At 45.9% G+C, this 14,933-nt stretch overlaps 1 protein-coding gene across 1 annotated transcript; it reads left to right on the top strand.

The window, feature by feature from the left end:
- Nucleotides 1–1,222: 1,222 nt before the first annotated feature.
- Nucleotides 1,223–14,366, top strand: HYOU1 (hypoxia up-regulated 1; the record flags this gene model as incomplete). The annotated part of the gene is given in 23 exon segments (XM_009584666.1): nucleotides 1,223–1,303; nucleotides 1,595–1,749; nucleotides 1,855–1,931; nucleotides 2,895–3,043; nucleotides 3,045–3,076; nucleotides 3,668–3,796; nucleotides 4,566–4,749; nucleotides 5,188–5,322; nucleotides 6,218–6,300; nucleotides 6,400–6,532; nucleotides 6,864–7,051; nucleotides 7,329–7,467; nucleotides 7,580–7,640; nucleotides 8,408–8,490; nucleotides 9,109–9,297; nucleotides 9,456–9,655; nucleotides 9,827–9,914; nucleotides 10,541–10,663; nucleotides 11,026–11,159; nucleotides 11,676–11,760; nucleotides 12,244–12,496; nucleotides 13,367–13,450; nucleotides 13,997–14,366. Coding segments are annotated over 23 exon segments (2,847 nt in total), but the record flags the coding sequence as incomplete, so codon positions are not given.
- Nucleotides 14,367–14,933: the final 567 nt, after the last annotated feature.

The raw sequence follows: 14,933 nt of genomic DNA, 5'->3' as shown, positions 1-14,933 counted from the left end.
GGGGGGGGGCTTCTGTCAGTTTTACTGGGGCTTGAGATGTCATTGCAAATGCCGTAAGGAGGCAATGATGTGGTATAACGAGGGTTCAGTTAAGGGCATTCCTCTGTTGTGAGGGGAACGAGCCCGTCCTCTAATTCAGGATTCTCTGACTTGCTTCCCACCACAGGTGAGCAGCTATTGAGTAGCATGTAGGGCAGCAGTTCAGTTTTTAACCTTACCTTAGGGGTGCTTGGTTGCACTTCGGGGGCCTTTTAAGCAAACAACCGAAAGCCTGTGTGATTAAGGATATGTTTCAAATGTGAAAGGGCATAGTATCACCTTCTTGCCTATCCAGTTAAGGCAAGGCTTAATTCTCAGTTCTCCATAAGGGAACCCAGAGGCATGTTTGTTTTGCTGCAGCTGTTCAGAACCCATACTCGTCTGTGAAGCAAATAAAGCGCTCCTTTCACTTGGCTGCTGTTGCTGCAGCCTGTCCCCAAGACACTGAATGAAAAAAATGCGGTTGGGAGAGGATGTACAGTCAGGAACATCCTCCTTTTCTGGGAGTCTAGACTGAGAGATAATAAATGGGTTTTTCACCCAGCTCCCTGAAACTTGGCAGTCGTTGATAGAATGAGGGAATTGTCTCGCTTTGCTCGCTGGTGGAGGAAAGCAAAAATAAAGCAAGTCTTGTCTAAGTACGAAGCAGCACGTTCCAGAAAGCTACTTGTGAGCCTTTCTTCTTTGTGGCAAGTCATTTTGTTGTAGCCTTACATTAGAGAGTTTATAATGTGTTATGAGACATTTGGAAGTGGATAGCGTGCACTGAGCTTAGTGGACAACTTTAAGCTGTTTCGTAGTTATCGTAGTGAAATACTCACCTTGGTGTGCTAGTGCATGAATTGGGGCAGAAATGAGTCGCCTCTTGTTAAGTTCTCTTGTGTTAGGGGAAAAATAACAATCTACCCACCGCAGTTTTGACTGTAAATTTGAAAGATGTCTGTCCACGTTTCGGTAAAGCATGTTATTTGCCTGTGTCACGAAGAACATCAGGAGGTATGAAAGCTCTGAAGGGAGGTGCTGCTACTGCAGCCCTTCAGATGAATGGAGGCTGGCCTTCCTCTCCGTAGGTGGTATCCAAGCACCTTCCCTCAGTCTTTCTGAAATGGAAACAGCATCATTCCTCACTAGGGACTCTGTATTGAATGTTTACCTATTTTGACCGGTTTATTCCTCTCTACACAGGGAGTCACGAAGGAAAACACCCGTGGCTGTTTCTTTGAAGGAGAACGAGCGTCTCTTTGGTGATAGCGCACTAGGAATGGTAAGAGTTCTTGTTACTCATCACGCTAACTGCAGCTCCTGTACGCAGAATGTATGTTCCCACTGCTGGGTCCTTCGTGATAAATGACTGAGCTACGAAGTTTTATTTCTTGTCCTGTACTTCTCATCTCCTCGGTGTGTTACTTGCTTTCTGTACTGGCTCTTTGTGTACCAGTCTTGTGCTCCTAACTCCCATAACAAACGCTGTTCACCACATAGCTTGGGAGAGGTTTGTTTGATAACAGCAAAGCCGAAGAAATGCAGCTGGGTGATGTGCTTTTTCTTTCTGCAGTCCATAAGGACGCCCAAGGTGGCATTCAGGTACTTTCAGGATCTGCTGGGTAAGCGTATCGATAATCCCCACGTGGCGCTGTACCAGTCCCGATTCCCAGAGCATGAACTGGTGAAGGATGAGAAAAGGCAGACCGTTATCTTCAAGCTTTCCCAGTAAGTGGCTGCTTTTGCGTTCCTTGTGGGTGGGACTTTGGCTACCAGGCTTCTACAGCTGACTCTGTTGTTGCTGTGATTTTCTTTCCTGTCTGTTTCTTGTAGAACGATACAGTATTCGCCAGAAGAGATGCTGGGGATGGTCCTGAATTACTCACGTGGTCTGGCTGAGGAATTTGCAGGTTGGAAGGATTTAGCTGTTTCTTACGGTATCTCTGTGTGTGTGTGTGTGTTTGTCTGTTATAGGATTTGAGTAGTGACCGAAAGTGTTTGAAAACCCATGGATTTTTAGAAACAGGATGTTGGATGTCTTCAGCTGTAGGCTGTAAGCAAGACTTGGCAGCTATCAAGTCGTCATTTGTTTTTAATATGATGCAAGTTTGGGGTCTTAATCCTATTCTTGGGGGCAGGCATCCCAGATCCCACCCAGCTTTGCAGTGAAGAAGCCTTACTGTGGCAATCTCTGGAGAAAGAGTAAAGTGTTTTCTCACTCGCTTGTGTGACTAGAGCGGAGGCAGGCAACTGCAGTGGAAGGTGGAATTGACTCTGTTGACGTCTGTGTTGCAACCTGTCTGGATGGAGACTTGCTGCTGGAGCTGAACTACAACTAAAGAGCAGAAACTGCCCTCTATTGTGAAACTCACTAACATAATTACTACGATAAGAGACTGTCATGCATTTTCTATGCTGTGTTGCTAGTGAAATACCACAGTAATGAAAACTGGGTGAATTTCGTTGTCATGTTTGACTTGCATTGTTAGTAGGAGGCTGTGTGTTGTTTGGTTACTGATACTAAAGCCAGTCCAAAGACTTTTTACTCTGGAGAGTGAACATAATCCAGTGATAAAACAAGTCTCCATGAAGATAATATTTGTTGAAATCTAAGGCATCCCAGCGCATTTGAGAGTATCCTAACGTGTGAAAGAGAGGTCAGTAGACACGTGGCTTTGCGAGAATCTGCAAAGTCTGCTTGGTTTCAACAGGATGCAGATAGATTCATCCCTAATGATCCTGGCTGCTTCAGGATTGCATTCTGTATGAGTCTTTACCTTGGATTCTCTGGCTTTGCTACCATCACCCCATTATAACGAGTCTTTGCACGTGGCTACACTGATGGAAAAACATGTTCCCTGCAACTCTTTCAGAGCAGCCCATCAAGGACGCGGTGATCACTGTTCCTGCCTACTTCAACCAGGCGGAGAGGAGAGCAGTTCTGCACGCCGCTCGCATGGCCGACTTGAAGGTGCTGCAGCTGATAAATGACAACACTGCTGTAGCATTGAACTATGGAGTTTTTAGGAGGAAAGACATCAATGCCACCGCACAGGTAGGTGCAGTTGGGAGATGCAGGGAATCCTGTGCAAGTGCCTGCATGTGGGGGAGAAAGTGCTGCAGATAAAATCAAAAGGACTTAACTGTGAGGAAGTGGATTCTGCTAGTCAACCAGTCTCCTCTGTTCTCACGTGTTCATCAACAAGAGGAAGAGATGAAACCCTGTGTGAATATGTGGTGAAGCCTGAAAGCTTCTGGAGTGAGGGCAGGTGGCTGGGAGTTCCCATTTTGTAAACCTGTGTTTGTTCTTTGCCCATCAACCCCGGGGGGTAAATAACACTAGCGATTTTTCTAAGGTATTGGAAGACCGACTCTGAAATACTTGATTTTCTTGAGGTTGAAGAAACTTTTAAGGAGCAAAGCTTTGTCTTCTGATCTATGAAATGGATGAAGAAAGTTTTCTTGTCCGCTGGTGTTAAGCGTGACCCTGAACATCTCCTGTGTTCGATCAAAGTACGAGTCCTGTCATTATGGTGTAAAACCAGGCTAGGGTGCGGACAGTCTTGGCCCGTATCAAGCTCGGACAGCAGTGGGTTCTTTCCTTATTCATGGGGGATATCCAGGTGTTTCTGCTTCACCGTCCTAGCTTCTCTTTTCAGAATATCATGTTTTTCGACATGGGAGCAGGAAGCACCGTTTGTACTATTGTTACGTATCAGACAGTGAAAACTAAGGACTCGGGAACCCAACCTCAATTGCAGATCCAGGGCATTGGGTAAGAATTCAACATGAGTTGCACAAAACCCACAGGTCTCAGGAAAGAAACCATTTGTTTCGCAGTCTCTTCTAAATGTGGAATCTTGCAGTGAGGCTTCAGCACAGTAATTTGGATGGCAGAGTGGGAAGGGTTTGGAGCGAGAAGGCTCCAGTTGGTAATAATTCTGGTGTTGCTGTCTTGTGCAGAAGGTAACTGAGAACTTCCAGGAACCCAGGAGGCAACCAGTATACTTAATTTGCTTCAGGCTTGCTTTTTTTGTAGCCTCAAGCCATTTTAGCATAATTCCATTTCCTATAATCTTACAGGAGTAGAGCGTGTCAGTTTGAAAAAGCAGAATATTCTTCTAGAGAGGAATGAAAATATAGCGCATTTGCCAAATAAGGAGGGGGGTGCTGTGAATCACCAGTCCAGCAATTTTAGCTCCAAAACATTTATACTGCTGTTTCTAAGAAAATACCTGGGACCTGAGGCAATTATCCTTTGGCTTCTCAGCTGTTTGACGTGCTTGACAATAAGGCCTTTACCATAAATATAATGAAGTTTCCTGCTCAAAGGCTGTTGTGGTGGTGAACCTTTCTTCTCTTTGTTTCATTATAACGTGTTATTTTTGGAACAACCGTTGTTCTTTCACAGTCAATCACAGCTGATAGTACTGCAGCTACTTTTGACCACTCGCTGCTCTGCATATTTGTGAAATAATACATGAAGTTTGTTTGTATTTCAACTCGGTCTAAGTTGTTATATCTCCGTTCGTTCTTCTGCTCAGGTTTGACCGTACTCTTGGAGGTTTAGAGATGGAGCTTCGTCTCCGGGACTATTTGGCAAAACTCTTTAATGATCAGCACCCTTCAAAAGATGTCCGAAAGAATCCCCGGGCCATGGCCAAACTACTGAAGGAGGCCAACCGCCTGAAAACTGTCCTGAGCGCGAATGCTGACCACATGGCACAGGTCCGACCTTCTGTCACAGGGTTTCCAGCTTTTTCAGGACTGAGGGTGGGGTGGGTTAAGGACAGGTGTGTAGGAACGCTGTCCCTCTGCAGCGTCGGTGCGCTGAAGAGCATCGCTCCTGGTGTTGCAGGGGTGGTGGCGGTGGTGGTTCCTCTCAACTTCTGCCCACTTAGTACAACTGCTGATGAAATGAATGGATTGGATGAGAGTTAGTCGTGTGAAGTTTGGTAAATAAACTTTCGCTGGGAGGAGCTGTCCGTTATATCCACGTTCCATCCTCTCGTCACCTTAGCGATGGCAGGGTTTGGATGAGTGCGGTCAGGTCCTGGGTGCGTTAAGAAGGCTGGAACTTTCTGCACCCTGGGCAAGTCAGGCAAAGATTTTGCTTGCAGAATGCGCCACGAATAATTTCATTATGACTGGTTTTTTTCTGGACAGATTGAGGGTCTACTAGATGACATCGACTTCAAGGCCAAGGTCTCCAGGCAAGAATTCGAGGATTTGTGCTCTGACTTGTTCCAGCGAGTCCCAGGACCTGTGCAGCAGGCTCTGAGCAGCGCGGAGATGAACCTGGTAGGTTTAGGAACGCATTAAGAAGGCTGAAGTTTCTATGTACGGAGCTGCTGTCGTGTCACGATCAAAGCATCAGTGATTGTGTTATCAGCATTGCTGAGAGGTACAGATGCCCGCTATTGTAATAGAGCGGTGAGGTTACTTGCTGCGGTGTCAAGCAGGAGTCTGTCACAACTCCCTGTGCTACGCACCAGAAACAAAGGACTTGAAGGAGGCGTTTCTTTCTGTTAAAAAAAGTTCACTCTTGGGCTGGAGGTTTGAAACACTGATCTTTCCTTTTTTTTGTCTCGGATGCTGGTTCCGGTCTCTCTTCTGAAGTTTTATCTCAAAGTGCCTGGAAACAGAATTATTGTGTTCAGTCTCCTCCTTTGAGCGCTCCCTTTAGAAGCCCTTTTGCAGACTGCAGTTGGACCAAACGCCATGCAGTCCTTTGGAGAGACTTACTGCATTGTTAAATGCTCACTTTCCAGGGTGCCAGGACGCTCTTGAGCATCTTTTGGCTCCGGTATTCAATGCAAGACACTGAGTCACCTCTCAGAGTCTGGGTTTCCGCCTGTTCTGGTCCAGCTTGCTGTCCGAGTCACTGGCTCCTTTGGCATTAAACTGTAGTCTGTCTAATTTTGAATCAAGTCCCACGTTTCGGGTGACTTGAAGCAGTGGTCATGTTGTCCCTGTTTGACAGACCTGACTCCAGGTTCCTCATGTTGGCATGGCTTGCGTCAGCCTGTCTGAGATCTGTCAGGCACTGACGTGCACTGGGACGGCAGGACGTAGCATGGGTATTCTCAGAGCACCCCATCAGTGCGTGGTGACGGGGGAAGGAGCGTAAGGAAGCCCTGAACTTAGCTTTCCAAAATTGCTTTCTCAAGACAAGGTGACTGTTTCCAATCCCTAGGATGGAATTGACCAGGTGATTCTAGTTGGCGGTGCCACACGGGTCCCCAAAGTGCAGGAGGTTTTGCTGAAAGCTGTGGGCAAGTGAGTATGTGAGGTCCCCTTCTAGTCTGTCTCCTATTGACAAGTTGCTGTTCATGGCAGCGGCTGCAAAGCTGACGTCTGTTGCTTTTCACTTCATAGAGAAGAACTGGGCAAGAATATCAACGCCGATGAGGCTGCTGCTATGGGTGCAGTCTACCAGGCAGCTGCTCTGAGCAAAGCCTTTAAGGTGAAGCCTTTCGTTGTTCGGGATGCCGCTGTGTTTCCTATCCAGGTAACCCTTAGCTTGCTTTCTCTTGTGCAAGGTATGGGTAAACGGGGCTGTGCTGGGAGAAGCGTTCTAGGTGACCTGTTGGATTCCTTTGAGTAAGGAAGTTACAGAGATCTTTCTGCCAATCTAATAAAGAAAGCAGAAGAAAGTCAGCCCTACTGTAGAAGTGCTGTATCCAAGAAGCTAGCCATATAGAAACATCTGTTGAGAAACACTTGCCTCTCCCCAAGTTTTTGCACGAGATAGAGCAGCCAAATGCTGCGGAAACCTCTGACGTAAGATGCCATAGAAGAAGTGTGCAGTTGCTGAGTCATATTTTGTGTTTGTGATGCAGGTGGAGTTTACTCGTGAAGTTGAGGAGGATGATAAATCCAAGAGTTTAAAGCATAACAAGAGGATTTTGTTCCAGCGCATGGCACCCTATCCACAGCGCAAAGTTATCACTTTCAACCGCTACACAGATGACTTTGAGTTCTATGTCAACTATGGAGATCTGTCTTTCCTGAACCAGGATGACATGCGGTGAGTTGAAGCAAGCATCTGAGCAGACAGCTCCGTGGCATGCAATATGCCTAGCTGGAAAATTTTATTGGCAGGCAGGCCTATGAATCTGACTGGCCACCGGTGCGTATTTGCAGATCTGTTCTCAGAGCTGTATGCGCTTTAGCAAACTGAACTGTTCTGGTTCCTTGTTTTGTGCAGTAGTCCGTTGCTGCAAACGTGACTGTGAGAAGTGGTTAGCTGTTCTGCAGCATTGTTATCTTAAGTTTTCTCTCTGCTTTTGTCTCTGTGTCATCAGGATTTTTGGTTCTCTCAATCTCACTACCGTGAGGCTAAAGGGAGTTGGGGATAGTTTCAAGAAGCACTCGGATTATGAATCCAAAGGCATCAAAGCTCACTTCAACATGGATGAGAGTGGAGTACTAAGTCTTGACCGGGTAAGCACCATCCTGTAGTGATGTTTGTCAGCCTATGTATTTTCCAGTTTTGTCCCTCTCGCTGGTATTGATGGTCCCTGCTGAAAACTAATTCTGTGCTCCGCTCTCCAAGGTGGAGTCTGTGTTTGAGGCCTTGGTGGAAGACAAGCTGGAGGAGGAGTCAACACTGACAAGTAAATGCTGAACTTTGATACTCATACTGACTGTTGTGTTTTACCTGCAGTAGCTGGGATAACTAAAGCATATAATTGCTCTGAGGAGAGCAAGCACCATGGTTTTGCGATGTGGAAATTAAACGGTTAGCCGTAGCCTCTGATCGTGTCTACAGCTCCAAAATACCTAGAATCCCTTTGCAAGTGGCTTCTGGGTGCTGCCAGGAGCTCTGAAATGTCATACGCTCCTAAGGCGACTACGGCATGCATTGCAACTTGAAAAATAGGAGTTGTTTCCTCTTTGTTCAGCCACAGCTGCTAATTTCAGGAGGTCTGTCCTGAAGGGAAGTCCTGCATCCACAGCCCTGTAGCATTCTCCCTTCTCGTTGTCTGGGTTGCGATGCCCTGATCTGTGCTTCACATTGCTCAGGTTTTAGAGCACAGACTTCCCTATGAAAAGGAGTTGGAAATCTGTGGTTTGGAGGTGAAGGGGAGATGCAGGGATGGTTAATGCAGCCACAGGTTGAAGCTTGAAGCTTTTTAGTCAAAGTTACAAATTTCAGGTCATATTCCAGCAGAGGTAGGGGCCCCACTTGTCTGTGCACAGAAAAACACAAAGTGAGGTCAGGGAAGGACATGTTTACGGAGTGTATATAGTTAACCTACACCGCCAAGGGAGCTCCTTGGTGATCATTATGGTTGTGAGGGGAAGAACTGAGAGCTGAAGATGACTTTCTTCCTCCTTTGGATACATAATACTTGGGATTCTTTTTGTCTCCCATCGACAGAACTTGGAAACACCATCTCAAGCCTGTTTGGGGGCGGTGGCCCTACGCCAGAGACTGGAGAGAACCTGACAGACTCGGTTCAGGTGAGCCCCAGGGTGACTGCTAGTGGGAGGGAGCCCCTGGGTCTTGCTATGGCTGTTAAAGAGGCAGCGATTCATGTGAGCAGAATTAAAGCTGTCTGGCAGAATGTCAGGATTTTAAATATTTTCAAGAAATGTTTTATTCCTCTTGAGCTTCACGTGGCATGCGTTTAAAGTAACTTGTGATCTTTTGCTGGCAAGTCCAGTAGTGGTGGACTAATGTTACAGGACTTGTTTCTGGGGAGGTCTCTCATTTCTAAATTGTCCTGGTGCTCTATGGATAGGTTTCTGCCTGTGTGTTGTCTGTCCAGGTGTCTAGCAGGCTCTTTGCTTTCTCCTGGGCCATATAGGCACAGCTGCCATTATGCTGGCAGTAGTGATTAGGTTTTCTTCTAGTAAGACAAAAGCTCCTTGTCACAGAGTTGTGTCCTGCACTGAGGTGACTCTTAATTAATATTCTAGCTCAGCACAGTCCCTCACTAATGCCAGCAGTCACTGTGAGTGCTGTTTTTCATACATATGTTTTTTGCAGAGAATTATATGTTACGTGAAACGTTTGCATAGAATTTCTACATTAAAGACACTGGTTTGGTTTCCCCTTTACTTGCCTGTCATGACCAGGAAGAAGAAGAGAGCCTAGCAGAAACAGGTAAAGAAGAGCGGGGGGAGAAACAAGACCAGAAAAGCAGTGCTGAAGATGCCAGTGAAGAGCAGGGAGAAGAGAAACAGCAGTCTCCAGGTCAGGCAGAAACTGCCCCTCCGAATGCAGAGTCACAGAAAAAGGAAGAAGGCGAGAAACTAGAGTCTCAGGTGAGCATCAGATTGAAGGAATGGGACTGTGATTTCAGTGTCTGAGAAGTGGAATTTCCTCAGTGGAATTCTTTCCCTGTTAGTGCCCTGCCTTGGAGAAAAGTTGCAAAATCTGCAAATCTGTTCCCTTGCCTGAGAATACACTTTATCTGTTACAGGATCCCAAAGAAAAGAGAGAAACTGTGAAAGAGGAAGAGCAGTCCAAAAGTTCTGGTGACAGCACAGTTACCAAAACGGAGGAAGAGAAGAAAATCAAAGCACCCAAGAAGCAGAAGCTTGTTCATGAGATCACCATGGAACTGGATGTCAACGATGTGCCTGACCTGCTGGAGGATGAACTGAAGAGCTCGATGAAGAAGTACGTTTGAAATGGCTCTGCTAGGTTAAAGCTCTAGATAAAGGAAGTGAATTGCTTTGGAATGGTGATAGCTCACGTAGCCCTTCTACCCTCAAAAGCTGATGTATATGATGCGGTGCTCATCTAAAGGCACTTTTGCTACCTTTGATTTCTGTTCTCTTTGCACGTTAGACTCCAAGACTTGACAGTCAGAGATCTAGAGAAACAGGAAAGAGAAAAATCGGCCAACAGCTTGGAGTCATTCATTTTTGAGACCCAGGTAAGAGAAGGATATAAAGAAATGAGAATTCCTGGAGAGCAGGTAAAAGTGTCGTAGGCAGCTTGGCTGATCTGAATGCGGGGGAGTTGTTTGAGCTGGGGGAAGTGGATTTGAAGAGCCAGCTTTCGTCTTTCAGTCACTTTTTCTGCTACCGTTAGGCTTCCCAAGCCCATGTGGACTTGGGGGGTTTCCTTGATACAAAATGAACACTTTCCTTCAGTGTGTCTAACATGTTAGACTTTGGGTTCCCAGTATCCCTTATGTACACTTACCTGTGTGTTTTGGAACAGTGGTACTCAGGCTGTAAAGAAGCTACAGCTTTTCAAGAACCATTGTGCAGAAGAGGCAGCTAATGTTAAGTGCGTGTGAAATTGTGGTTGTTGCAGCTTTACCATTGTATACCTGGTGTGCGCGTGTGTCTATATACCTGGTGTATTACCGTCATGCTCCTGGTAATGCTAGGAGCAGGAGCTCAGATCTGGGAGGGTTTAATGAGAATCTCCTGACCAGTGTAGGCAGCACCCCAGGAGTTCACAGTCCAGCCCAGTGGCAAGTAGGTGACCTGGTTGTTTTATGCTTACACGCTCAGTGGTATTTGATGGGAGTGCTTGCTTTGTTCTTTTCAGGACAAGCTTTACCAAGAGGAGTATCAGTTTGTCTCAACAGAGGAGCAGAGAGAAGAAATTTCCAGAAAGCTTAGCGAGGCTTCCAGTTGGATGGAGGAGGAGGGCTATGCAGCCGCAACTAAGGTATTGCTGCGTGTAGTCAGGATATCAGTCTGCTATCACTGCCATGGAAATGAGCACACAGACTGACAGAGTATTGGTCCATTTTGATCCTTTGTAATCTGGTTCTTGAAAGTTTCTTGCTTCCTCAGTGCGTTATGCACAGAACAAAATATGAAGTTCTTCCAGCCATGGGTGCGTCTTTAACAGCTTCAGCAGTAACCTATTGATTCCACATAAAGCTTAGTCACATGGCTCTTCTTACTGTATTGAAATAGTGTATTTGATAGAGAGAACAACAAAAACTGTAGTTTTAACTTCTGAGGTTTACAATGTTAGACAGCGGGCAAAGTAATTGCCTCCTTTCCCCTCTCCCCCATTTGCAGGAGCTGAAAGACAAGCTTTCAGAGCTGAAAAAGCTTTGTAGGAACCTCTTCTTCCGTGTCGAGGAAAGGAGAAAGTGGCCGGAACGCCTGGCTGCCCTGGAAAGTCTGCTCAACCACTCAACCATCTTTCTCAAGTAAGAGCAAGCTTTTGGGAACGAGAGTCATGCAGCTGATAATGTAAGAGATGCCAACAGAACATGACCAGATCGAATGTGGTCTGAAAGTCACCAGCGATCCATGAGAAAAGACGACCAAAACCCTGCTTTCTGGCGCTCAGTTCTGCAGAACCCGTTAACAGAAGCATGCAAGCTCTGTTTAAACTGGGGGGACAGGAAGTGTCCAATGCTGTACACACCGTTTGCAAGCAGATTTTTCCCTCTTGGTCCTAAGGGTTCAGTTTTTACTATTGTCCCTGTTTTTCTAATCTTGCGATAGCTGCATTTACTGGCTCTGTATTCCATTCTTAGCATCCAGAGATTGATCTAGGACTCTGTTTCCTGCAGATGCAAGAGACATAAATGTAAAATGTACTAATTGGTTGGTATGTGCAGTGGCTAGTTGTTATTATGATTACTGGAGCTGTAAATACTGAGTTGCCAAGGTACAGTCTGTTTGATTTAACAAAAATAAACTTTCTTCTTATCTTTAAGGGGAGCCCGAATGATTCCAGAGTCTGACCAGATATTCACAGAAGTGGAACTGAGTACACTGGAAAAAGCCATCAATGAAACAACGGTAATAAAGGAGAATGATTCTGGGGGAGGGTGGGTGTGGCAGTTTGGGTTGTGTTTCCTGTCCGAACAGGTCATGTACTTTCACTCAAGGTCATGGAATAGAGTGTGCATGTCTTGTTTCCATGCCGCCAGGAAACCTCTTCTGTGTTTCAGTGTTTTCTAATGCCCAGCTTGACCCCAGACTGCTTTGTTGGGGGGGATAATGGTTCTTGTGTTGCGTGTGGACAGTTGTCTCCAGGAGTGGTGGTGTAGCCCAGTAATCTGGCTGCAGTTTTTAAAAGCAGACGCTGGGTTTTGAGGGTTCTGTTTCTTCATTTTGTCCTGTGTCTGGATAACTAAGAAGCCAGTGGAAATGTAGCAGGGAGCAGCATCTTCCTGAGTAAGTTAGAAGGCCCAGGAATGGTGCCTTTGAGACACTGTGATGTACAGTGGTTCCTGGAACCAAAAAGCATCCAAAAAGCACCTCTTCCTTCCCATCCCACAGATTTGGAAAAACGAGACACTGGCTGAACAGAACAAGCTCTCTCCTGCTGAGAAACCCATCCTGCTGTCCAAAGATATAGAGCTCAAGATAGGAGCCCTGGACAGGGAAGTGCAGTATCTTCTGAATAAGGCCAAGTTTGCAAAACCCAAACCCAAAAAGGAGAAGAACACCACAAAAACCGATTCAGGCAAGAATGCTACAGCAGCCTCTGAGACCGAAAACACTATCCCTCCCACGGAGGGGAAACAAGAAGGTAAGGAGCGGGTGGGGAGCGTGTATATAACTTCTAGTATATAATTATCACGTGTAACACACTCTTATCTCTCTGCCTTGAGTGAAAGGGAGCTAAATAAGTGAAGACAATAGTTAACTGTAGGATCAAATGATCCTCCTCTTAGTTTTGAAACACAGCTGGGAAAATCCATGTATGGCAGTGTCCTTTTCCCCCCACCATTTGTTTATTTGGTTTTGGGTTTTTTTTTCTGTGAAAGAAGGAAAAGTATTTGTAAACTTCCTAGGACGGTTAGTCAATATCTGTCTGGTTGGCTGGCTGCCTTATAAGAAAGATAAGCCATCAGTTCCGCTCTGGGTGTCCAGAGCAAGTATTCAAGGTCATGTCCTATATCAAGGAACAGAATGAGCTGTTGATGAGAAAGGTTTGTGGCTTAGATGGACCCCAGGAAAAAAAAAAAAAAATCTCTTGGGACCCTAGGACTTGCAGTTTTCTGAACTTTTTAAGATCCTCCGGATCTGAGTGCCCTGGTCCTTTTAAATCTAGACCGCTGTTTGTCAGCAGAGTTCCCTGCTGGTTCCTCTGGCCTGAGTAAGAGATCCTGCTTATAGTCTCAGTGCCAAAGGTGACTTGCCTGTGCAACCAGTGAATCTCCAGGGCTTCTAGGGACATAAAGCCTGGCAGACAGAGGCAGTGAAAAATAGGGAGCAGTTCTGGGATGCTTCTGAGTGTTACAGAGATCCACTGTGAGAGTGAATTGCTACAGTCCTGCTGAGGAACCACAGCTGCCTTGTTTGTAAACCTCACCACTAGTCACCTCATCTCCCTGCACCTAATCTCCTGTGTATTCTCCCTTAACTTTTGTGCTGTTTCTTTCTGCTTTAAACATAGACAAACCTGAGGATATCGGTCCAGCCGAGGAACCTCCTACAGCTGAGAAAGTAGCAATAGGTGATGAGCCTGGATCAGAGACTGGTGGGTAAACATTTGACTAACGGTCTGGAACTTGGTAGCTACAAGTGCAAGCTGTCTGTGTGCTTCTTTCCATCTTTTTAGCTGTAGGAGGTAGCAAGGTGGTGGAACCTCTGACTGCAAAGCAATTGTTAATTCTGCAAAGAGGAAGAGACAAATTTTGCTTCCTCGCTGTTCCTACGTTTTCATTGTTTGGTGTGAAGTTATAATGTACCACTGCCTCCTGCCTTGGCAGGTGCTTTATACCTCAGTCACTGCAGTTTATGGCTGGTCCTGTAGCGTAAGCCTGTCTTTGTTAAAGAGCTGATGTGCAGGCGTGTGTTGATTTGGCCAGTCCTATTGTGAGGACAGCAATGTTCAAGAGGTGGAGGGCAGTAATGTCTTCGGGTCTTTGGAGCTGAGTATCAGTCCGCAAAGCCGTTCCCCTGACTTCTGTGCCATAGACTGAGAGTTTGGTGGAATACTTGATGAATGCCAGGGACTTTCAGCGCTGCTTTGTATGCTCTAAAAACTGTTACAGTGTGTAACTGAGTTTATTTCATTACACAGGGTCCAAAAAAGAGAAGAAGACAGAAGCTGGAGGAGAAAGCAGGAAAAACGATGAGTTATAACACCCCTGAAATCCCACTAGTGTCAACATCTATTTATTTCATGGTTACTTTCTTGTTTTTATAATGGACCTGGTTAGTCATGATGTAAATGGAACACCATAAACAGTCTGACAACAAAATGGGATAGAGATGTAAATTTTATTTTTTCTTTCTGGGGATTTTGCCGCTACTAACTTAGTGAATTGTTTTTTGTTTTTCTTATGTGTTTAAAGGTGGCAGCGTGCCCACCGAGAATTGTCTCAGTTTCAGTACAGAAGTCACCAAAGTGACTTTTCAGTGGAGAGAAAGCAGTAAAGAAACCTCTTAAGCTTTAGGAAGTAACTCGGAACATAAACTCTGTGCCACACCTCCTCTGGTGAGATAAATGGGATTAATGCAGAAGCGTATGTAGCTAAGATGGTGTTGTCTTTGCATATGAGGCCCTAGCTTAAAGAAATTGTGTGACTTCAGCTGACGGGAGGTGTATTCTCATTTGGATTCGCGGGACGGTGGAACAGAACTGGGGAGGCAGATGCTCCGTGCTTCGAGATAAGAAAGTGTCTATTTCCCATAGACTGTCGTTAAGACCATCTCTATCCGTGCTCTGTAGCAGAGTCTGAAAACCGTGAATTGAGACTTGACAAAAAGATTCTGTTTATAGTTTGCTATAAAACAAAAAGCTCAGGAATGGCAACACTGAAAGAATGCTGAGGAGGCTGAGAGGAGAGAGGCGTTAGCGCATCTTGTAGTCTGAACAGCGACCGGTAACGGCCCGCGGAGGAGGCACAGGGGTAGGCGAAAACAAAACTGGCGAAGCTGATCGTGACTGCCCTCCTTCCTCTGCATCTCGTGTCCCGGGCTGGCTCCGTTATGAGCCGCCGTGCCCTGGCCGCGGC

This window comes from Fulmarus glacialis, unplaced genomic scaffold (assembly GCF_000690835.1).
Source record: "Fulmarus glacialis isolate BGI_N327 unplaced genomic scaffold, ASM69083v1 scaffold33640, whole genome shotgun sequence".
Lineage (NCBI taxonomy): Eukaryota > Metazoa > Chordata > Aves > Procellariiformes > Procellariidae > Fulmarus > Fulmarus glacialis.
The sequence above is the reverse complement of the archived record's forward strand: the minus strand, read 5'-3'. Positions and strand labels throughout refer to the sequence as shown.